Source organism: Fistularia commersonii, chromosome 32 (genome assembly GCF_037954325.1).
Source record: "Fistularia commersonii isolate RoL2024-O1a breed Wild chromosome 32, RoL_Fcom_v1.0, whole genome shotgun sequence".
Taxonomy (NCBI): domain Eukaryota; kingdom Metazoa; phylum Chordata; class Actinopteri; order Syngnathiformes; family Fistulariidae; genus Fistularia; species Fistularia commersonii.
The window spans coordinates 11,717,176-11,742,097 of NC_141315.1; the positions used below are offsets into that span (position 1 = coordinate 11,717,176).

At 48.3% G+C, this 24,922-nt stretch overlaps 1 protein-coding gene across 2 annotated transcripts; it reads right to left on the reverse strand.

Moving 5' to 3' along the window:
- Positions 1 to 492: 492 nt before the first annotated feature.
- Positions 493 to 11,660, reverse strand: tcerg1l (transcription elongation regulator 1 like). Of its 2 annotated transcripts, XM_086139778.1 has the most exons (16): positions 11,356 to 11,660; positions 7,717 to 7,931; positions 7,049 to 7,126; positions 6,823 to 6,967; positions 6,232 to 6,351; positions 4,300 to 4,460; positions 3,555 to 3,635; positions 3,412 to 3,475; positions 3,123 to 3,193; positions 2,884 to 2,975; positions 2,178 to 2,326; positions 1,998 to 2,067; positions 1,838 to 1,931; positions 1,680 to 1,769; positions 1,378 to 1,496; positions 493 to 1,287 (listed from the first exon to the last, which is right to left on the reverse strand). In XM_086139778.1, exons 2-16 carry the CDS (start codon positions 7,915 to 7,917, stop codon positions 1,137 to 1,139), a joined length of 1,686 nt encoding a protein of 561 aa, XP_085995904.1. In that variant the 5' UTR covers positions 7,918 to 7,931; positions 11,356 to 11,660; the 3' UTR covers positions 493 to 1,136. The 2 variants fall into 2 exon arrangements, with proteins under 2 accessions (XP_085995904.1, XP_085995906.1); XM_086139780.1 differs by lacking the exon at positions 7,717 to 7,931.
- Positions 11,661 to 24,922: the final 13,262 nt, after the last annotated feature.

Consider the following 24,922-nt stretch of genomic DNA (forward strand, 5'->3'; position numbering starts at 1 on the left):
TTTTCAGTGAACCTTTGGAGAACCCACGGAGAGCGCTTGTTCTCCAGTGTTACAGGATCTTCAGAGAAGGTTGTGAGAACATGCCGGGGGTGACGAGGTCACGTCGGCTTGAATCGCGATCGTCGGCCATCTTAGTTCCGAAGGGCCAGGCGCTTCCAGGAAGTGGCGTCCTTCTGAGTCCTGACCACGAGGTTATTGTCCAAACTCAGCTGTCCTCCTCAGGTAGAGGAGCAGCTGCGAAGGTGAGGACGGCTTCGGGTCAGAAGTCACAGATGGATCGGCCGGTGATGAAGAAGACGTGGATGAGGGAGGTCTGAGCCCGTCACTGCTGGAGGAAGACACCCAGCCTCTGGAGGCCAAGCTCCAGGTCTAGAGGTCTCAGATCTGACAGATCTGACCTCACACTTCATCTGATGTCAGGAGGGTCACCTCGGCGGCCACTAGGGGGCGACGTTGAGCTGCGAGAGGAAGGTTTTACACACACTCCAACACTGACAGTAACACACCTTTATTTGGACAAACCAGTGACATACTGTGTGCGTGTGTGTCCCCATGTTTGTGTTTGTATATTGGGTTTCGCAGTGTGTGTGTTTTTATGTTTTTGAGTGTGTGTGTGTGCGCACACGCATACAGACGAGGAAGATAACAGCCGAGCGTCACCTCCATCAGAACGATTAGGACAAACACACCCAGCCGACAGGTCATTTGTGGAAAACACTTTCCTGTCAGAGCTTTCTGACAGATGGAATTATGAGGAAGATCTTATAAAATGCAATAAGTAGCTTTGTTTTTGTGAGTGAAGGGGGCGGAGCTTCTTGAAGGAGGCTCCGCCCCCTGGACTGTAATCCATGATGGGACGGTGGAGGAGGCGGTAAAAATATCATAAATGACTTTGTGAGAACCAATGAGATGTCAGCGTGGAGACAGAGAGGACCAGACACAGCCAGTCAGATGTCAGGACGTGAGGACTGTCCAATCACAGCTCAGGGGGCGGGGCTAAGTGATAGGGCGGCTTTAAAAAATGTTTATTTACAACACTCTGGTGAGGCCCATCCCATCCTAGCCCGTTGCCGTGACGACACCGGAGGTCCACGTCAAGAACCTTCATCTCGTCTGAAGATCCGGGATGGATCTTCTCATCTGAACTTCCGCAGTTTCGCTCTGCCGTCTCGTCTCCTTAAGGAAGTCACGTGATGGTTGAAGAGGACTTGCTGATCCTTCTTCCCGGAGAGGGCAGTGAAGCGCCAGTCGCCATGGTAACGCACACAGAACTCCTTGAAGGAGGTCCTGCCGAGATGAACGGTAGAATCACCTCCCTGGCCATGGAAGATCTGACAGGACAGCGGTTTGGAGATGAAAGACCAGAGATCTGCTGACCTGCTGCTGAGCCTGGCCTCCTCCAGCAGCTGCTTGAAACCATCTCGAGCTCGCAGGAGCTTGTTCTTCTTCTCCTTGAGCTCGTCCTTCATCCTGCTCTTCACAAACCGGTCATAGACCTACAGGCAGACAGACGGGCAGACCAATGACAGCCTGCCTTCAGTCGGACATCACGCCCTCCCGCCCTCCCGCCTCGGCTAGCAGATGTTAGCCTGACGCCACAAGGGCAGAAGCTCTGAGGAGGAGGGAGGACAGACGGAACATCTCCAAGGATGGACTCATGGATCCGTTTTGTAACAAACCTGCTTCCTCTGGATGGACGTCAGAAGAAGGTAACGAGGGTCGAACACCATCTTGTGAAGCTCCTTCTCCCAGCTGGAGAACGCTGACACCTGAGACACACGCAGGTCACATGACAGGCCACGCAGTGTGTGTGTGTGTGTGTGTGTGTGTGTGTTACCCCTCTCTCCAGCATCATCTCCGTGAAGTCTGAGATGCGGCGCTCCAGCGGGAGGAGTTTCATGTCGGCCAGCGGGACGTCAGACTCATCGATCCTGCGGTAGAGCGTCACGTCAGCTTTGACCAATCACAGCGCACCTGACTGACCACCTCACACACACCTGGTCCTCTTCAGCCTGCGGCGATGTTCGCTGCCCTCGCTGTTACCATGGAGACCAGATGAGTGACAGTCTGTCGGAAGGTAGCCGCACATTAACGAGATCGTGGCGCATGAGAGGTGGGGTCGGCGAGTGCGTGAAGGGGCGGAGCCTGGAAGATGACCGACAGGTGAAATGACCAACCAGGTGTGATCTTCTTTCTCTTATGAGGCGGGTCCCCAATGATGTGGCTGATGTCTCGGCCAATCAGATCCCCTGGTTTCTCCCAGACCGACAAGTGCATTGTGGGATTGAAGAAGAACACCCGGTCGTCTGCCGTCCAGACCACACACCTGAACACACACACACACACACACACACACACACACACACACACGATTAGAGGTGAGCCACCTGCCTCCATCACCTCCCCCTGTGGACGCCTTGGAAACAGCAACATCTCAAGTCTTGTGGAGGACGTTGTGGCTCGACGGATCGACTGCTGGCTGATACCAGCGCCGCACAGCCGACACGTGTGTGTGTCTGTCAAACTCCCGTCTCCTGGTTGTGTTTGGATCACATCCTCCTCATGGCAGTGTTTTAGTTTCAGACACACCCAATTGTTTTCGTCCTCTGAGGGTTTTTAGGATTTCAGATTCACAGAAAAGGACTCCATCAAAATGACGCAAATCGATACAGACAACAACAAAGCAGCTGTGAGCCACACACACTCACACACACGCACACACACACACACAAACACACACACACACACAACCCTTTGCTGTGCTGGTAGTTGGTTTGCAGCTGCAGACGGTTGTCACGGTAACAGCACCCTCCCAGCTCAGCATTAGTCGAAAAACGTTTCCGATGAGAGGAAACGGCAAAGTGTGTGAGGAAACAGCGTTACCATGGTGACCCAGGGACGGGAGTGGAGGCGACAGGACGTTTATCTTTCCTTGCTTTTTCACCTTCGCCCTCCGGCTTGTCTGAAGACACACACTGTGACACACACACACACACACACACACACACACACACACACGCGCGCACAAAAAAAACCCGCAGGTAAAAGCAGGAAGTCAAATCATATCCATGATCTAAGTGAGGAATGCTAAAGCGCTGATACTAACTTAGGTAGAAACTCACCTGATGGTTTTTATCTGCCGACCTCGTCCGCAGCAGCCAAGAGATCTGACCTGCAGACAAACCCCTGCGCTCTGACACACACACACACACACACACATATATTATTCCTGAGGCTTTCATGAGAGGAAGCAGGAAACACCTGGGTATTCACGAGGGCGAACTCGGTTGGACCTTCACGTCAAAGACAAGGAACAGAATCAGGCAAATACCGGTTCCACAGGACGAGAGCAGAAGATATGATGGGTGATCAGCGATAATTGGCAGTATATTGATCAGAGGAGGGTCTTACTCAGGAAAGTGAACCCTGAAGAGAAGGGAGACGGGACCAAAGCAGGAAGATCTTGTCTCCTTCCCTGAGGACAAACAGGAAACGGAGTGTTAATTTCTGAACGGACATCTCATAACATTTTAGTCTAGAGTCAAGAGTTGGACCACAAGCAGAAGGTCCAGGTCCAGGAGGCTTCCGATGGACTCCTGTTCCGACCCCGCCTCCCTCAGGTGGCTTCGAACATTCTGAACCAAAAAGAGAGGACAAGGAGCTTGGAGGTCAGAGGCGAGTGCACACTAATCCTGATCCTGATCTTGAATCAGATTATGACCCTGATACTAATCCACACCTTGATCTCGATCCTGACCCTGATCCTGATCCTAATCCTTAACTTGATCTCGATCCTGACCCTGATCCTGACCTTGACCTATATCCTGATCCTAGTTCTGCCCCTGACCCTGATCCTGATTCTGACCTTGATCCTGATCCTGATCTTGAATCTGATTCTGACCCTGATACTAATCCTCACCTTGATCTCGATCCTGACCCTGATCCTGATCCTAATCCTGAACTTGATCTCGATCTCGATCCTGATCCTGACCCTGACCTTGACCTATATCCTGATCCTGATCCTATTTCTGCCCCTGTCCCTGATCCTGATTCTGACCTGGATCTTAATCCTGATCCTGATCCTGGACTTAATCCCTACCTTTACTCTGAGTGAACTGGAGAGGTTTGTCTTAGCTCGGCAATGCTACCATTTGAGTCTCATGATGCTAACGTGCTAACGATGCTAATGTTCGAGGCTAACGGGGCCAACAATCGCAGATGAACTAAGGCTAACATGAGCGGATCCTTCAAAGATCAGACCTCGCTGATCTGGGACCTTCTGACCAGAGACAGACTCACCTGCACTGGAAGGCAGGAGAGCGAGACGGCGTCCGTCGGTCCTTCTCCCACCCGGGCGGGAGAGCAAAGCCTGTGCATGGCCGGCGGCTTAAGCCCCGCCCCTCGGAGCCGCTGATTGGTGACAACGATTGGCCACGCCCCCCGGTCCCACTTAGCAGCACCTGCGGATTGATATACTATCACATAAGACTGCTGGACTACAAAGATGGCTTCTCCTAACTTGCAACTAACCCACTGGTCAACAGAGACATGTTTTTTCGTCTGTAAGTATCCTGTGTGGTTCTGCTCTCCTTCGGCGCCCCCTGTTGACATGGAGCTGAGAGACTACGAGTACCACCAGGGGTCACTTCAGTCGAGTCATTTCCTCCAGGAGAAGACGGCACTCCTCTTTGTCCCGCGGGAGGAACGTGAAGGACCTCGCTGTCACCATGGAAACCCCTTTTCATCCTCAAAGATCACCGGTCCTGTCGGATCTCCACTCGCTGTTGTGCTGTTTTTCCAAATTCCACCAGGTGGAAGTGCGGGGCCTGAGGGCTCTGAATCTTCTTCTCAGGTGGTCTTCTGACACCTTGAGACTGAAAGTCACACCGTTACCGTGACAACGGAGCATTCTCTCTCCCTTTTCTTTAAATCCCTCACTCTTCCTCAGCGGATAAATAAGGAAGGTTCATCTGCATTTGAATGGAGATTAACTCTGTGTGTGTGTACGCATGTGTGAATATGTGTGCCTGTGTGCGCGTGCGTGTCCGTATGTGTGCGTGTGTGTGTGTGTGTGTGTGTGTGTGTGTGTATGTGGTTCAGACAAAGCAGCTTCTCCCAGTAGGTAGCTTACATTTCGTTTGAAGTCTCTCGATCTAATTTTCTGACTTCCTCTTTCCTCCTCCTCCCTCTCCGCTTGTCTCATTGCTCTGCTGTGAACCTGGCTGACGTTCAGCTTCTCCACCAGGTCCTGCTTTATGTTCCTGTTTGGTCTCCACCCTCTGGTTCTCATCTGCCTGCAGCAGCAGGTTATTCAGAAACAGCCAGAGACCATCACGTCCTGCTCGCCGAGGAGCAGCTCGTCGCTTTACTCACACAGAGACACACACACACACACACACACACACACACGCATTGACATGTGCACATACACGTACACACACACACAGGGTCCCCTTGAGAAGAACAGCTGATGAAGCAGCGAGATCATTAAGATGAAGAAGATGAACTGTGTCTGCATTTTACCTCAAACTTCCCATCTTAAATTATGAAAACTCTGAGGGAACATTGTGTGTGTGCGTGTGTGTGTGTGTGTGTGTGTGTGTGTGTGTGTGTGTGTGTGTGTGTGTGTGTGTGTGTGAGAGAGAGAGAGAGAGAGAGAGAGAGAGAGAGAGAGAGACTGCTATTTTATCTAAAAGGGGAAAGTCGGTCAGGATAATTCATGACTAGGAAGTGGGGGGGGGCTTACAGGTCATGTGACAGGTCATGTGACAGGAAGCTGCGTGAAACTTTAATGTTCATGTTTTCATCCGGAGCTGATGTTTAAACATTTAAAACTTCATCTCCTCATTTATTCATCATCCTCTTCACTTATTCACCGCAAACATCAGCCACCTTACGTTCTGCGTGTGTGTGTGTGTGTGTGTGTGTGTGTATGTGTGTGAATGGAGCTGTGAGTCTTCACTGTATCAGGTTAAGTGATCACCCTTATTGATTATCTGACAGGTGTGTCATCCCTACCTGTGGACGTGATTAGGAGCTGATCAATAATTACTAAGACTGATCAGGAAACCACTCACACACACACACACACACACACACACACACACACACACATGCGCCAACATCATCAACGTCAGCAAACATCAGTTCATGAATAAAGAAAACAGTATCCTCATGCAGCAACCAGGGGGTTACTCGGTTTGGAAAAGTAATGTGATTACTTGGTCCTACCTGAAGGACCAGCAGAGAGGACAAGCGGAGGTGTAGAGCGCCGGTGGCGAGGAGGTGAAGACGGTGAGGAGATCTTTGGCTGGCTCTCTCTTGTCCTCTGAATGTCAGTTGTCATGTGACCTGGACACAAAGGGACGAGTCATCAACAGGCTCTGATCCTCAGGTGAGCTTAGCTTTCTTTCAGGTGACCTTCAGATGATCCTTGGTTGGCATGGATGCTTCTAGTTTTAGCATGATGGCTAACTGCCCAGGGAGGTGTGTGCTTCATCCCTTCACCTTCACGTAGATGTACTTCATTTCAAACTGCAGCTTCTGTCACCTGTCTCTTCAGGAGGTCTATTCAAACCTGGTAAAGGACCTCCAAAGATAAGAGCTTTAAGAAGAAGCTTCTACGTGCCGATGGCTGGGTGCGTGCTCATATCTTCGTTGGCGATTTAAAAATACTCCTCATTCCTCAAACTCCAGTGTTTCTCCAGCATCTGATCCTCAGACACTTCATCTCATCGGAGACCTTTGACCCGAGGAGGTGAGTCACATCTATCCCCCGCTTCCATCTAACCCTCAACCAATCACCCGCCTCCATCTTCTGACCTGTCATGCGCGTGGGACACCACAGCAGACAGGTCTGAGGGGTGTGGCCTCCCGGCCTCGGGACGCCGTGATTGGCTGGAAAGTAGGCCTTTTCTCGTCTCTGGAAAACAGTGACGTCTTCAGGGGAAATCCACATTTCGGCCAGCTGGAAGCATGGGAGCATTTTAGCATGTTAGCATGATACTCTGTGTGTGTTGTGTGTGTTGTGTGTCCGTGTGTGCGGTACCTCAGGGAGTGGACAAAGATGAGAAGAGTGATAGAAGAGAGGGAGGACAGGAAGCAGCTCCACGGCAGGCTGATCCCACTGAAACCACACAACACTGGAGCTTTTCTCAGGATACAACCTTATGGGGAACATGTTTAGACCTGGACTCTGGACTCTGGACTCTGAACTCTGGACTCTAGACTCTTCTAGACTCCGGACTCTGGACTCTAGACTCTTCCAGACTCTGGACTCTAGACTCTTCTAGACTCTGGACTCTAGACTCTGACCTCTGGACTCTAGACTGTTCTAGACTCTGGACTCTTCTAGACACTGGACTCTTCTAGACTCTGAACTCTAGACTCTTCTAGACTCTAGACTCTTCTACACTCTGGGCTCTAGACTCTTCTAGACTCTGGGCTCTAGACTCTTCTAGACTCTGGACTCTAGACTCTTCTAGATTCTGGACTCTGGACTCTAGTCTCTGGACTCTAGACTCTGGACTCTGGACTCTAGACTCTGGACCTGACCTGAGCTAATTCACCTGACTGAAGGTCATTTGACTGGTGTTCACATGGAGCTTCATGACTGTGCCATGAGATACTGACTTTCACTGAGCTTCACTGCAGTCACTTTTTAATTGTGAGGTGTGTGTGTGTGTATCACCTGCATCAGGTGTGTGTGTGTATCACCTGCATCAGGTGTGTGTGTTCAGGTGTCCACAAAGAGGGGGCGTAGATGAAGGGGGGCGGGGCCGCCTGGTACGAAGCCCCGGACCAGCTGGCCAACCACAGCACGGAGGGGGCGGGCTCGCCGATGCCGAACCATGGGGTACCGGTGGTTACCATGCCGACAGGCTGGCGAGCCTTCAAGCTTTGGACCGGCAGCATCATGATGACATCACATCCTGAGTTGGAGGAAGAGTAGATGAACGAGCTGGATCTCCAACAATACGAGCCGCAGGCGTGTTCCTATCATGCACTGCAGCTGCAAACCTGAGGCCTCCTCAGATGATCTTCTGTTCTGGACCTGAAGACACGGTACTGAACCCTAAGGTCTCAAATCAAGGAGCGGTTCATTAAAACGTCTGAGTAGAATGATGGAACGGAGAAGAAAGAAAAGCCTGAGGTTTGAGACGAGCTGATCGGTCGGTTTGCCGAAGGTCGCAGAACGCCAGAGGACCGGCTCTGATTGGCCGAAGGCTCTGGCTGCAGAAGTAGATGGAATGTTATTGACCTTCATTTTAAGACCTGCTTTTTCTTTGCCAGCTTTCCTCAGGCAGCGACATCTTCAGGAGATCCACACAACCATGTTCTTGTTGTTTCAACTTTGATCAATGCAACATCGGTGGAGGTGATTGGGAGAGCTGGTGTTTGATTAAACTCTAAAATGGCCTAAGAAAGTATGTCTTCGGACAAGGATGGCAGTGAAAGCGATGCTGCTGCTGCTGAAGCCACAAAGAGACTCATCTGTCTGTCTGACAGGAGGTGAGGAGATCAGGTTTCAGCGTTGTCCTTGTTGACCAGACCTCTGCTGGGGTTTGTTCCTGCACGGCTAAAAAACAGGAGAGGCTTAAAATGTTCACCATTCTTCTGGCTGTGGACCATCGGGTTCATGTCGCAGGCGTGTCATTCATTCACTTTGTCTTTTGGGAGAACTGAGGATAGGAAGATCTTCTGAGCCAGGAAACGTCCTCCACCTGAGAGGACTGACCGGTACGTGAAGCTGAAGGTCTGTAAGAGAACGTGTTGTCTGTTCACATTGTTTATTCTACTGGTTTGTGTTCTTTCGTCGTCGACGCTGACTGGTTCCCATGTTCTCCAAAAGGTCTTTTCCTGCTCTTCCTGGGTCGGAGAGGCCTGAGCCAATCCCTGCTCTCCACAGCAGGAGAACCCGGGCAGGAGAACATGGAGAAAACATTGAGAGATCCCAGGCAGGAGAACAACTAGAACACAAAGCCAGAAGCCCGTCAACCACTCGGTCGAATCTGGAGAAGGTTTTCAGCCCTGACCACCGGCGCTGGACTTTCAGTTGTTGGATCTTAAAGTTCATCTTGATTCTTTTTTTGTTCATCTCGATCCCTTCAGCCTCTTCTGCTCCAATCCGACACTAACGTTGCTGCTGTGGTGGACCAAGATGAGCCAATCCAACCCGAAGATCGCCAGAACGACTGCAACCAATCAGATGCTTCCATTTCTAGCGAACTCAAACTAATGTCCAATGACCAGAGTCAGAAGGTGGTGTTCATGAAGGTGGAATGAAATGCAGGTGGAACGTGGGCGATTATATTACATCTAATGATGTAGTGTTGACAGTAGATATCGCCGACTGCCGCGCCTCCTCTGCTCTCCCTTTGTCCTCTTCATCTTCCTTGTCACCAGAGTCATCCTACAAACCAGCATCCTATGCTGTCTGGCTACACTCTCACCTACAACTACTTTGCAGTCACTGATCTCTTTCAGGTTACCTCGTCTATACAAGATGTAGTCTACCTGGGTGCTCCTACCTCTGCTCTTATAAGTTACCCTATGTTCCTGTTTTTTCTGGAAAAAGGTGTTCACTACAGCCATTTCCATCCTTTTTGCAAAATCTACCACCATCTGTCCCTCTGCATTCCTATCCTGGATACCAAATCTGCCCATCACTTCTTCATCCCCTCTATTGTCTTCACCTACATGTCCACTGAAGTCTGCACCAATGACCACTCTCTCATTTCTGGGAATATTCTGCATCACTTCATCCAACTCATTCCAGAACTTCTCCTTCTCTTCAGATTCACATCCCACCTGTGGCGCATAGCCACTAACAACACTGAGCATCACACCTTCAATTTCCAGTTTCAGACTCATAAGTCTATCTGACATTCTTTTCACCTCTAGGACGTTCCTAACAAACTCCTCCTTCAAGATAACTCCTACTCCATGTCTCTCCTTGTCAGTACCATAATAGTACAACTTAAAGCTGCTCCTAAGCTTCTAGCCTTACTACCTTTCCACCTGGTCTCCTGGACACACAGTTTATCCACCTTCCTTCTCTGCATCATGTCCACCAACTCTCTACCTTTTCCTTTCATAGTTCCAATATTCAGAGTCCCTCCTCTCAGTCCCAGACTCTTTCCTTTCCTCTTCTCTCTCTGCTTCCAAACACTCCTTCCTCCTCTTCTTCTTCGACCCACAGTAGCCCAGTTTTTACTGGTACCATGTAGGTCATCGTTGTTAACCCGGGCTCCACCCGTCCCTTATGAGATTCCAAGGTTCGATTCACATGTTTGATTTTTCACAACCTTCTGCATTTGCTCAGGAAGCACTGGGTCGACCCCTGAGGTTCATACTGACTATCATGAAGACACATAGAACCTGGGAGAATGTGTTGTTAATACTAGATATCATGAGGTACAGTTAGAACTTGGTAGAACGTGGTAGAACTTGGTGCCGTCCTGCTTTGTGGTTCCAACACCATGCAGACCTCAGACATGGACAACCTACTGTGAATGGACTGATCTTCTCCAGCCGCGTTCCACAACATGTTCTGTCAACCAGACCACACCAATACACCTAAACTACCAGTTGGCACCGCCCAGCTCGTCACTCCTCCACCCATAGTACTAGTTAACGACCAACTCTCTTGTTGATAAACCCATCTGGACTAGGAGTTAACCACTGACCCACGCATCACCCCTCCACCCATAGTACTAGTGAACGACCAACTTGCTTGTTAATAAACCCACCTGAACTCGGAGTTAACAACTGACCCATGCATCACCCCTCCACCCATAGTACTAGTTAACCACCAACCTGCTTGTTAATAAACCCACCTGAACTAGGAGTTAACCACTGACCCATGCATCACCCCTCCACCCATAGTACTCGTGAACGACCAACCTGCTTGTTAATAAACCCACCTGAACTAGGAGTTAACCACTGAGCCATGCATCACCCCTCCACCCATAGTACTAGTTAACCACCAACCTGCTTGTTAATATACCCACCTGAACTAGGAGTTAACCACCGACCCATGGATCACCCCTCCACCCATGGTACTAGTTAACCACCAATCCGCTTGTTGCTAGTCCACCATAACTACTAGTTAAGAATGGCCTGCTCATCACCTCTCCGCTCTAAATTCTAGTTAATACTAACCAGCTTGTCACTCCTCCACCCACAATACTGGTTAACCACTGACTGCTGGTCAGCCCTCCACTCGAACTACTAGTTAACTTCAGACCCGCGCATCACTGCTCCAACGGACACGCTCACCACTCATCCACCCAAACTACTAGTTTAAATGACCTACTCGTCACTGGTCGACCCAAACTTCGAGTGAACACCGACCTGCTCGTCACCTGCCGATGCGTGAAACGCGCGTCCCGCCGATCCTCGCGCGAGCCTGGAAGTCCGTCCGTCCGTCCGCCGGAGCTCCGTGCGTCCTCCCGCTCCGTCGTGCACACACGCCAGCGACACGCAACAGCGCCGTGACAGGATGCGCGCGCGTTCACACACACACACACACACACACACACACACACACACACACACAGAAACGCGCACGCACGCACGCACGCCCGGACCGCAGGACGGACCGCGGCGGAGAGGAGACGGCCGCCGTTTGAAGAACACCGGAGACCGAGAGCAGCTTCTCCACGATCACAGCCACTCGGTGCGTGTGTGTGCGTGTGTGTGTGTGCGTGTGTGCGTGTGTGCGTGTGTGCGTGTGGGGGGCGCCTCTCCTCACTGAACGCCTTTCTACATGAGAAGAATAGACTAGAAACTATTTCTTTCACGTCTTCAAATGCAGACAAGGAGACAGTTGAAGGTCCCGGCCTGATGCAGCTCGATCTTCTCAGGTGGAACTAAACTCTTTACCTTTTATGTCCCTACAAACATTTCGGTGTTGACATCAGTGCTGAAAACACCAGACCGATGGGCGGGTTGACTGGTTGACTGGTTGAAGGGTGACGGCTGGACGTCCACCGTTCAGCCTCTCACACCACTTGAACCTGTGAATCTCTGCCTGTCACTTGAACACCAACCCAAACAAACCTTAACCAACCCGACCGGCCCTAACTGGCTGTAGCCGGAACCCTAACCCTAACTAACAGTAACCCTGACTCGGAGGTCGTAGCTGGACTCCTTCAGAGTGTTTGAGGGGCTGCAGATGGTCAGGCTTCCAGGGATGCTGGACGTGGCCGTGGAGGTCCACTGAGAAGACCAGGTGCCTGCAGGTGTGTGACGGACGAGCCAAAGGGTTTCCATGTCAACAGTGCAGAGGCTGAGAAGCGCAGTGCTCAAGCGCACACACACACACACACACACACACACACACGCTCAGGGTGTCACTGAGGGGTGAAATTGTCCCGTTCTGACAACAAAAACAGCGAGATGTTCTCCAGCCTTCTATTTTCTTCTATTAAGCTCCGTCGTGCACGCTGACGTGTTCCCGCCCTCGGCTCTGCCGGACCAAACCACACGGATCAGTGCTGCGAAAGGACATTTTGTGGGGTGGAAGCTGGTGAATGAGCTCCAGTTGTTATGACAACATAAACACACCCATCAAGCCCCCCCCCCCCCCCCCCCCCCTCCATGCAGTTGTTTTGTCACCATGGAAACCGAGGATTGGACAGCCTGTGCTGCCATCGGCGGTTACTATGGCAATGCAGAGGCCTAACCGGCGAGGGTCCGGGTCTGAGGAGGGTCATCCTGGTTCTAACTGGACTTTGCTTCTTCAGTCTAGTTTTGTCAGATCTGGTCAGTTTACTGCAGTGAACGGGTTCCACAGGGTTACCATGGTTACTGACTCAAACCTGATGGCTTAACTAGTTCCTCCTAGCCAGCCATTGTAAGAAATGTAATCACAAGCAGAAGGTGAGGTCAAACGTCTGGGGGACACAGGTCTCCAAAACACAGCCAAGAGAAGACTGGGTCCACAAATGTGATCTGTGATTATTTATCTATTATCTATTGATCTATCTATTATGAGTGATCAATAATTATTGGGCAAGGTGATCCGGCGTCCTTTGCCTCTGAAGAAAATCACAACCGGCTCAGGAGGCGGAGCGATAGCGCCTGGAACCGAACTCTCCTGGTTGGATTCCCGGCTCCTCCCGGTGTGTCCAGCTGTTGTTGGTCCAGACGCTGAACCCCTAAATGCTCCCCCGGCGCCGGCGGACGGCAGACATCTGCTCACAGTTCATCCGTGATCGCTTCCCCGCAGAGAGGGAATCCTTCGCAGGAGATAAACACAGTATAAAAAAATCAAAACATTAAAAATTCAACATCCAGAAAACCATGAGAGACTGCATGTCTGTGGGGGACGCTCAGACCCTGGTTCGTTAAACGCCAGGGTCTCGTTAACCAATCAGTCCATCTGCTCCAATCACAGGACGAGCCTTCCAGCAGAGCGGAAGGGAATCGACCAATGAGGCGAGAGGATCTTTACCGGAGGGGACGCTCGTCAAACTGATGAGTGGATGGGATTTATTTCCATCTGTCCGTCCATCCATCCTTTTCTCCATCGTTGCGGACGAATGATGGGTAGATGGAGTGATGGAGTGACAGGATAGAGAAAGTGATAGTGACGGAAGGAGTGATGGAGTGAAACTAAGATAGATAGAAGGATATGAGTAGATCAGACAGACGGAATGATGGAGGGATAGACAGATTGAAAGAGTTTATTGTTGACTTTGTTTGGTAGGAAATGCAGGTTTACTGTGTCACCGCGGGCCGGGGAGACTCGTCTTCTGCGTCTTCTTCCTCTGTTTGTCTGCACATGTGGAGGGTTGGAAGGACAGAGAAGGAGAGAGTAGATACGACCGAAGAGTTGGATGCACCTTTGATTGTCCCACAGAGGGGGAGTAGAGGTAGATGTATTGACATAAAATAGAGGCCGATAATGAAGAAGAGGTAGTAAAGTACAGGTAGTTAAGTAAAGTAATTAAGAAAGGTAGAGGTACTAAATCAGACCCTACCTGACCCAAGAGCCGGCACAGCTATTGGTTCAGGCCATGGTCATCTCCAGCCTGGACTACTGCAATTCCCTCCGAGCTGGACGACCTGCTTGTGCAATAAAACCATTGCAGATGGTACAGAATGCTGCAGCACGGTTGGTATTCACTCAACCCAAAAGGGCTCATGTTACACCTCTGTTCATCCAGTTGCACCGGCTACCAGTAGCTGCCAGGATCAAGCACAAGGCCCTGACCCTGGCCTTCAAAACCACCTCAGGAACAGGTCCAGCATATCTGAACGAAATGATAAGACCTTATGTTCCCGGCAGAGAGCTGCGTTCCTCTAATACAAACCTACGAGCAGTACCTTCTGCTCGCTCTAAGCCATCTCAGGCAAAACTGTTCTCAGTTCTAGTACCTCAGTGGTGGAACAAACTTCCAGAAGCAACAAGACTAGCATCATCTCTCTCAACCTTCAAGAAACAGGTAAAAACTGTTCTCTTTCAGGACTTTTTACTGCGCTGATGCCCCAGATCAGGTTAGGCACCAAGTTAGGCTATGCAGTGTGTGTGGCTGTGTGTGTGTGTGTGTGTGTGTGTGTGTGTGTGTGTACGTCTTTGTAAAAAAAAAAAAACAAAAAAGACTCACTAACCCCAGCTTACTGTTCTGTATATTTCCTGTGCATTGTGTATTTGCAAGTGTTATTTGCAGTCCCTATGTCCTCTATTGTAAGTCGCTTTGGATAAAAGCGTCTGCCAAATGCAATGTAATGTAATGTAATGTAAAAGTAGAGGTAGTTGAGTAATGTAGAGTTTGTAAAGTTGATGTAATGAAGTAAAGTAGAGAAGATTTAGTAAGGTAGAGGTAGTTAAGTAAAGTAGATGGAGTTATGTAAAGCAGAGAGAGTAAAGTACAGGGAGATAAGTAAAGTTAAAGTAGTTAAGTAAAGTTAACGCAGTTAAGTAAAGTTAAAACAGTTAAGTAAAGTTAAAGTAGTTAAGTAAAGTAGAGGGAGTTAAGTAAAGTAGGGGGAGTCAAGTAAAGTAGAGGGAATTAAGTAAAGTAGAGAATGTTTAGTAAGATAGAGGTAGTAAAGTAAAGTGAAGTGAGTTAAGTTAATTCGAGGAAGTAAAGTAGAGGGAGTTACGTAAGGTGGAGGGAGTTAAAAAAAGTAGAGAACCTACTTTTGACACGGTCAACCACCAGATCCTTGTGTCCACCCTCAAGGGTCTGGGCGTCCCAGGATCTGCACTCTCCCTGTTGGCTCCTAGCGGACAGGTGGCTCCTACCAGGTGAGATGGCCGGTGGCCGTGTCTGAACCACGCAGACTGTCTACCGGTGTTCTACAAGGTTCGGTTTTAGGTCCTCTCCTCTTCTACCTGTATGCGACATCGCTCGGTTCTGTCATTCGCTCAGATGGCTTCTCCTACCACTGCCATGCTGAAGACACACAGCGGATCCTGTCCTTCCCTCCGTCAGACGCACAGGTAGAAACCGGAATTACAGCTTGCCTGTCCAACATCTCACATTGGATTGCAACTAATTGCCTGAGGCTCAATCTAGAAGAGACTGAGCTGCTCTTTCTCCCAGTGAAAGGTTGTCCGCATAGAGACCTGGGCATTGCCAGTGACAACACTGTGGTAAGGCCAACCCCCACCCAAAAAAAACAAAAAAAACCAACAAAGAAATGAATGTATGTATGTATATGTTGCTGAGATGGCTGTTTGGCAGAGTGGTGACTTCTGAATAACGGCTACTGGTACTTTGGACCTTCTGTTATTGAATTGCAATTTTTGTGAGTCGCTTTGAATAAAAGCGTCTGCTAAATGACTGTAATGAAATGTAATGTAAAGTAGAAGGAGTTAAAAGGAGTAGAAGTAAAGGAGAAGGATTTAAGTAAAGTAGAGGGAGTTAACAGGTCCTACCGGGCTTGTTCGTGCTGTGAGGCCGAAGCGCCAACCACCGCTCGGCCGTGATAACCTCAGAAAATATGAAAAGATGGAAACTAGCAGCACAGGCAGATTCCAGCAGCAGTGAGTGAATGGATGGATGAAAGGAAGGAACCTGAGAGAAGGAGGGATAGAAGGGTAGATAGAAGGATAGACTGATAGAGATAGTGACAGACGAGTAGATGGACGGAGGGATAGAGTGATGGAGGTATGGAGTGATAAAAGGACGGAGGGATGGCGTGAGAGAGTGATCGAGGGACAGAAGCCCCGTGGTGCAGGTTAATGAGAACACCATTGTCTGAATAACTTCCCGTTTTCAGGAGACGACATTGGAATCTGAACCGATCACTGAAGGAAAGCGCTCGGACACATGACGGGACGTTGACCCTGCCGGTCTCCACGAAGGTCTTCCACCGACGAAAGGAAAGCAATGGTGGAGACCAGATCCTCGGTCTTGGGTGTTGTTCGCTCAGAAGACTGGACTCGACGCCAGTTCACTGCAACATTCGCTTTCCTTGAAGACGTGCAGCCTCCTGAGGCCGGAGATGTTTGCGGATCCTGCACACAAAGGAAAACCTCTTGGTGGGGTATTTGGCTCCATCTGGTGTTCAGAGGGTGGACCCAGTTCCAGGTCCAGTCAGGCACCCTGGACCCGTCTGAAGAAACACCTGCTCCTCCTCTTCATCTCAGTGAACGTCAACCTGATGGATATCTGAGGGGGGAGAGATCAGGGAGAGAAAGAGGGGAGGAAGGACAGACGAGTCCAGGAGGATGGAGGACAGATTAGCGGAGGTGAAGAGGACGATTGGAGTAGATGAAGAGGAACAGGACAGAAGACAGAGGGCGTCTGATGAGTTACGTTGGAGGAGATATTTTGCCAGATGCAGCCGTCGTGTTGAATGGCTGGGATTAGGATTAGGAGCGAATGCGGGTGCCGGCCCCCCGGACAACGTCCTGCAACTTCCTGGTGGATCGAAGGTCCTGTTGAGTGTGATGATTGGATGTTCTTCTTCTGGCCTTCCGCTGACCTTTCTGGGTCTTGCGTTTTGTGTCTGTTTCTGTGTTTGCTGTAGGTTTCTTGGGTCGGGGCTGTTTGAAGGTACGCATCCTCTCAGGCTGCGGTGCTTGGCAGTCAAATTTAACATGATGCCCCTTTTTCCACACTGGATTATACTGCCCCTTTTACCACGCTGGATTATACTGCCCCTTTTACCACACTGGATTATACTACCCCTTTTACCACGCTGGATTATACTGCCCCCTTTAACACACTGGATTATACTGCCCCCTTTACCACACTGGATTACACTGCTCCCTTTAACACACTGGATTATACTGCCCCCTTTACCACACTGGATTATACTGCTCCCTTTACCACACTGGATTATACTGCTCCCTTTAATACACTGGATTATACTGGGACCTTTACCACACTGGATTATACTGCCCCCTTTACCACACTTGATTATACTGCTCCCTTTAATACACCTGATTTACTGGGACCTTTACCACACTGGATTATACTGGGAACTTTAATGCACTGGATTATACTGCCCCCTTTACCACACTGGATTATACTGCTCCCTTTACCACACTGGATTATACTGCCCCCTTTAATACACTGGAGCGACTGTAGCGACGTTTCATATGTTGCCCTCACATGTGGCAAATATACACTGCTCAAAAAAATAAAGGGAACACTTAAACAACACATCCTAGATCTAAATGAATGAAATATTCTTATGAAATACTTTGCTCTTTACACAGTTGAATGTGCTGACAACAAAATCACACAAAAATGATCAATGGAAATCATTGTATCAACCCATGGAGGTCTGGATAAGAATCACACTCAAAATTAAGTGTAAAAACAAACTCCAGGCTGATCCAACTTTGATGTAATGTCCTTAAAACAAGTCAAAATGAATCTGTGTTTCTTCCTGAGTGGACACTATGATTTCACACAAGTGGGATTGACTTGGGGTTACATTGTGTTGTTCAAGTGTTCCCTTTACTTTTTTGAGCAGTACATAATGACCGCATATGTTGGTTTTCAGTGAAAAATATATGTCAGCATGTGTAATTTGACATGATGAAACAGCTCACTTTGGCAAAGAGGGGGAGGACGGTGGCGGTAGAGGAGCCCCGCCGGCCCTGACTCTAACAAGTGCTCCTAAGGTTGTCGAATCTTGTTATTTGAGAGGGATATTATCTGGTGGGTGGCACTTACGAGAGTATTTCAGCTTAGGGCTGTAACTCATGGCTGTTTCAGTGGTCAACTAGTCACTGACTACAGTAAGGACAAGTCATCCAGTCACATTAAGAAGTGTACAAAAAAAGGATCTTGTTTATGTACAGGATATTGGGTGTGTGTGTCTACAAGCCACAGTGTTTGTTGTCGTCACATGTGACTGATCGGCACCAATCTCCCATATCTGAGTTTCTTTAAAAACATGGCACCGAGTACTCCAAGGTATGTGGCAGATTTGGTCGTTTGGGGGATGACCTTTGACCCCTGTATGTTGATGATCTTTGACTTCTGTGTGATGCTGAAGACATTTCTCTCCTTTGTCTCACACAATCCTATTCACACTTGAACTCAGGTAAGTCACCAGAAGTCTAACCTTTATTTGATTGAACAACGCCACTATGAACACAACCCTATTCAACTTAGTTTCTGCAAAACAACTGTGACATAAAGCCATTGCAATGTAGACCATTTCCAACTCTGATAGTTGCATAAGGAAAACTCCCGATGGTCCATTTGAACAGAAGAACCTTCTCAGATGAGATGAGATGTCTTCAAGGGGGAAAAAAACTGCTACAAAGATTTTGTCATGGATTAATTGTGATCTGGATGACTGAGAACCTCTGTAGACAAAGGAATAGTACCTTTGCTTAAAGATGGAGTGGATCTGTCCGTTTTTGTGTCTCCTGCCACGGGACCGGACTTTGTCGTCCCAGTGTGTTCAGATTTCAGTCAGGGATGGTCACAATCGTCAGGACCTGATCGAGCAAGAACGGTTTATTCAAAGTAAGGATATACACTCACGACACATCCCGGGCCAGAATGAATGTCACCCCGAGAGGATGGTTCACCCTCTCCGGACATCCGCTGGGGCGTGACCGACTGAATGTACAGATGAGGAGGTTCTGGCCCGAGCCGAGGGGGCACGCTCATTTTATACCTTCGCCCCAACAGTTGGGTCACTTTTATCACACTCTTGGAATTGAGCAACTTGGGGTGCCGGGCTGCACCTTGGACTCAGTCATGGGGTGTGTGATTGATTACCCAAAGGGGGTGTCAGTGGAAAAATCCGGAGTTGGGCATCCCTTTGTCGTCACGTGATGTGTTTCCGTGGGTAAATTTGAGCAGTTTTTGCAAGTAACACAGGAGGGCTGGTTCAAGGTAGGTGATTATTCAAGTCCCTCTCTCGACTTGAAAATCCTCACGTCACACAAAAATAAAAACTTAGTGGGTGGAGCAAAAAACCTGCTTGCCTTGTTACAAGTTTGCATTTGATGAATTGGAATTTCAACAGATCTAGAAAGGAGGCGATCAGCTTTGGAAAGAAGAGGTTGCTGGCCACACCTTTGGTTAATGTCAGTACTATTTATTGTGTTTCAGCTTTGTGGCGTTTGTTTTTTTCATTCTTTGTAATAATATATATATATATTTTAATTTTATTTTTTTTGGCATTTTGTGACTGTGCTGATTTTGTGCAAAGGCTGAGGGTTTATTTGGTGTTTGGGTTAGCAGAAAAGATCTCCAATGGACACAATCAGCCATGTCGAATCCAATGTAATTAAGAGTTGAGCAATTGGACAAGTAGCAGTGACGGGGTTACAAGGTAAATGTTCTCCAACAGAGCTTTTCATCACCTCCAAGCATGGCTCTTTCCAGGTATGTAGATAATTAACAGAACATTTTTGACATTGATTTAAACAAACCATTCCTGTGAAGTTGAGGGCTCATCTCTAGACGTGGTAGAGTATTTGTCATGACCCTTATATGGTGATACTGAGGTGTTTCAACGATGAAATGATGGCGGAGACATAAAGGAGTTCAATCCTTTAATTTGAAACACCAACAAAATACAACTAGAACTTGAACACCCGGGATCATCTGTATGTACCCAGCTTAACCACAACCCCTGACCGTTAGTCCCGTGGGGTGAGAGGCCACGCCCCTTCGTGTCCGACACACAGCTCCTGAGTACTAGTTGTGACTCAGGAGACACAACTAGCACGGGAGTCCCAATAAGTCTGCCGAAACGGCTCCGACGTCCCTCTGGCACGACAGCAGGAGGCGCCGAATGCTGGGTTTGCAGGATTGTTGCCCCAGGCTTGGGTCAGGGTTCAAGGTAGGTGATTATTCAAGTCCCTCTCCTGACTTGAAAATCCTCACGTCACACAAAAGCCCCAGCAGGGTACCTGGAAGGGGGACACACATCTTCTCCTGCCACCCTGTGTGCCGGTTTCAACCGATATAGCGTGACGCGCTCCCCACGCCCGCCCATGTCTAAAACAAAACTCTTGGTTCCTGCCTCAAGCACCCGGAGCGCAAAGCTTCATATGGCAGCCGAAGGAGGTGAGCAGCATGAGGGAGGTGACCATGCCTAAGAACTCCTGCAGTGCTTTGACTGACACCGGAAGCGGGAAATCAGTCACCGCCTTCACCTTCAATGGCAACGGAACTGCGCCCCGCGGTGAAATGTGGTGCCCTAAGAAATCAACGGCCGAAAGACCAAACTGACACTTAGCCGGGTTGATAATAAGGCCATGTTCGGCTCAGCGGCAAAAAACCTGAGTTAGGTGCTCCAGGTGCACATTGGCCGACGGGCTGGCCATCAGAATGTCGTCAAAGTGAACCAAAACGAACGGGAGATCACGCAGCACCGAGTCCGTGAGCCGTTGAAAGGTCTGCGCGGCCCCCTTCAACCCGAAGGGCATGCAAAGAAATTTGAACAGACCAAACAGGGTGATCACCGCGGACTTGGGCACATCCTCCGCGTGCACGGGTACCTGGTGATAACCACGCACCACCAAGATGGTGGCGCCCGACAACTGCACGGAGAAATCGTGGATGTGGGGAATGGGGTAACGGTCGCCCATGATCACATCTGGGTCACCAATGTGGTGTTTCAGCGATGAAATAATGGCGGAGGCGTAGCGGAGTTCGATCCTTTAATTTGAAAAAAACAACAAAATACAACTAGAACTTGAACATTCGGGATCATCTATATATACCCGGCTTAACCACGCCCCCCGACCGTTAGTCCCGAGGGGTGAGAGGCCACGCCCCTTCGTGTCCGCCACAAGACCACCATTTCTATAGATCGAGGTCACCATGGTTGGTGTGCACTTGGCTGCATTACATCAACTGGTTCCAGATCCCAAAGAGGGGCACTTCTTTGTATATATTTTCCCTCTTGTTAATACCAAGTTCAATGTGGAACAAACTGCAGTGCAAGACCAGGCTTTGATTGTAAGGCTTTGATTATGATGCCACCTGGAACAATGTTGTTGGCTAAGAGTGCAACAAGATGAGCCAAACATTTTGCAAATTCCCTCCTTCTCTGCAAGCAACATGTCCAGAGCTGATCATGTAAACCTTGTAATGCATTTCAGCTTCCTGGTCTGACAGGATCTTGACCCTCAACACCTATAATTGAAGGACAGAAGGTTTTACAGTTTTTATGATAGGTTTAGGACTTGTCAGTGCTCTACACTTGCCAGAGGTTGTATTCATTGACATTTCCAGTAGATGATGACTTGTTCAAATGTATGACATTTCTATCAGCCATAGGTCGTCCTGCTGAGGCCAAACAAGGCTGAGAAACGTTGAGTCAGTCCCTGGAGCTTTACCCCACCCATAGGACCTCTTGGACTCAAGCCACCTCAAAGTTCCAGCGACAGCCAGAATAAGTCAAAGGTAAGTCTGGATTCAGGTGAGGGAAAAACATCTTGAGATAAATTCTGAATGCGCTGGTAGGTGTAGGTGCCCTTCAGGTGTCGCCACAGCGAGTCAACTTTCTCCATCTAACCCTATTCTCTGTATCTTCCTCTCCCACACCAACTACCTTCATATCTTCTCTCACTACGTCCATAAATCCTCTCTTTGGTCTTCCTCCAGACCTCTTGCCTGGCAGCTCTAATTCCAGCATCCGTCTACCAATATATTCTCTATCCCTCCTCTGTCCATGACCCAACCATCTCAGTCTGGCTTCTCTGACCTTCTCTCCAAAACATCGAACATGTGCTGTTCCTCTGATAGACTCATTCCTGATCCTCTCCATCCTGGTCACTCCCAAAGAGAACCTCAACATCCTCATCTCTGCAACCTCTAGTTCTGCCTGCTGTCTTTTGGTCATTGTAACAGTTTCTAGATCAAACATCATCGCTGGTCTCACCACTGTCTTGTTCACCTTTCCTTTTATTGTGGTTGAAAGTCTTCTATCACATAGTACCGCCGACACTTTTCTCTACCCATTCCAACCTGCTTGGACCCGTCTCTTCACCTCTTTTCCACACTCTCCGTTGCTCTGGGCTGTTGACCCAAAGTACCTGAAATCCTCCAGCTTCTTGATCTCCACTCCCTGTAGCCTCACCGTTCCACCCGAGTTCCTCTCATTCACACACATGTCGCCCGGTCTAAAATTTCATTACAGACCATACAGGCTAAAATGTAAATATGTTTTAACATTTAAGTAAAATTAAATAAGACTGAAATGGCAGTAAAACATTTAATATTTCATGTTTAAAATGTGTTCATAAATGGTTAAAAACAAGGTTTGATCTTATCTAAGGTTTTTATCATTTATTTGGGAATCCTGCTTTTAATCGCCGCAAGCTTGTGTGAAACGTACGGCTCAACATGTGCTTTTGTTTGCATCCGAACTTGTTAAGTGTCAATATGGTATTTTCTTTAATTGTATTGGTTGATGTAAACTTAGTGTCCAATCCCATGCGTGAGGGCGGGATCGGAATGAGGAAGTGTAGTAGACATCTTGGCGCGAGGCATTCGACTGCTGCGTTTGACCGAGGGAAGTTTGTGAAGCTAAGCTGAAAGGAGAATGGTCATAAAACATTGTGGATGTAGAGTCTACGTTGCTGTTTTCGACTATTTAACCCTGTGATGAGTGAGTACTCGATTTATATGATTTTTATGCTTAGACGATATGTTTAAGTGCACATATGCGATGCTAATCGAGCGTTAGCATTGTTAGCATTTTACCGCGAGTTAAATTCATACTCTGTATGTAAAGTATATGAGCTTGGATGAATATATGAGACTCATTGGAGACTTCTAATGCTGAGTGGACCGAGAGAAATTATCTGGACTCCTCTGCTGAGTTTCACCGAGTACACTTCATAATGCCATGATGCCAAGTCATTGCCAACCCGTTTGCCGAGAGGGAATCGCATGGTGATGGACAACGTTTTACTATCCATTGCTTCTGAACCAAAGGGATTTGTGAGTACATCAAAGCAGGTGCATTTTATTTTGGGGCTTGTGAACAAGTGAAACGGCCATTTTCTGTTTCGCTGGTCCAACGAACCCGAGCATCGAATCAGGCCTGCCACGATTGAACTTTCTGAGAAAAACAAAAAGGACTTTAAGGTTATGGTTTTTGAACTGAACTGAACTTGAAGGGATTTACATGGTTTTTGAATATGTTTGTTGCAAAGCGACAAAATCTCAAATGAACGCACTATCAATTTTATTTAATTTTTCTTTCTTTTAATTTTGTGAAACTAAACTTTAACTTTGTACTTAAAGTGATCTGTGTCTTGTCTTAATTCATATGTTCTCCTTAGGAGATGGAGGCACTGCCATAATTAAAAAGCATAAATAAGTTTGAGTTTAAAAAAATAAGTATTATTTTTTCTCCTGTTTACCACTAAAAATTTCACCTAAGTAACGTTCCCAGGGCCCCACCCATTGTACTATCACTGCATTAACTAAGAGGTTAATACCTAGTTAGTTGGGTTGGGTGCTACACACATATTCTGTCTTGCTGCGACTAACTTTCATTCCTCTTCTTTCCAGAGCATACCTCCACCTCTCTAGATTTTCCTCTAACTGTTGTCTGCTCTCACTACAGATCACAATGTCATCCCCAAACATCATGGTCCATGGGGATTCCTGTCTAACCTCATCTGTCAGCCTGTCCATCACCATTGCGAACAAGAAGGGGCTCAGAGCTGAGCCCTGATGGAGTCCCACCTCTACCTTGAACTTCTCTGTTACCCCTACAGCATACGCACCACTGTCTCACAGCTAGCATCAGCCTGCACCAGTTTAACATACGTCTCTGCCACTCCAGACTTCCTCATACAATACCAGAGCTCCTCTCTTGGCACCCTGTCATATGCTTTTTCTAGGTCTACAAAAACACAATGCAGCTCCCTCTGGCCTTCTCTGTACTTATCTATTAGCATTCTCAACGCAAATACTGCATCTGTAGTACTCTTCCTCGGCATGAGGCCGTACTGCTGTTCACAAATGCTGACTTCTGCTCTCAGTCTAGTTTCCACTACTCTTTCCCATAACTTCATTGTATGGCTCATCAACTTTATCCCTCTATAGTTGCCACAATTCTGCACATCCCCTTTATTCTTAAAAATAGGCACCATCACACTTTGCCCCCATTCTTCAGGCATCTTCTCACTCTCTAAGATCCTGTTGAATAATCTAGTCAGAAAATCTACCGCTGCCTCTCCTAGACACTTCCACACCTCCACAGGTATATCATCAGGACCAACTGCCTTTCCACTCTTCATCCTCTTCAATGCCTTCCTCACTTCACTTTTACTAATTTGTGCTACTTTGTGGTCTGCAATAGTCACCACCTCTACCCTTGCCTCTATTTCATTTTCCACATTCATCAGCTTTTCAAAGTACTCTTTCCATCTTCCCATCACTCATCTAGCATCTGTCAATATATTTCCCTCTCTACCCTTAATCATCCGGACCTGTTGTACATCCTTTCCATCTTTATC

Bases quoted from the DNA above. Each gene is read 5' to 3' on its own strand.
- tcerg1l (XM_086139778.1), bottom strand. From the start codon at position 7,917: ATGATGCTGCCGGTCCAAAGCTTGAAGGCTCGCCAGCCTGTCGGCATG. The intron at 3,194-3,411 runs GTAAGACCCTCC...TGTGTGTGTCAG, and splicing joins TTCAGGGTTCACTTTCCTGA to AGCGCAGGGGTTTGTCTGCA. The intron at 1,770-1,837 runs GTAACACACACA...CGTGTGTCTCAG, and splicing joins AGATGATGCTGGAGAGAGGG to GTGTCAGCGTTCTCCAGCTG.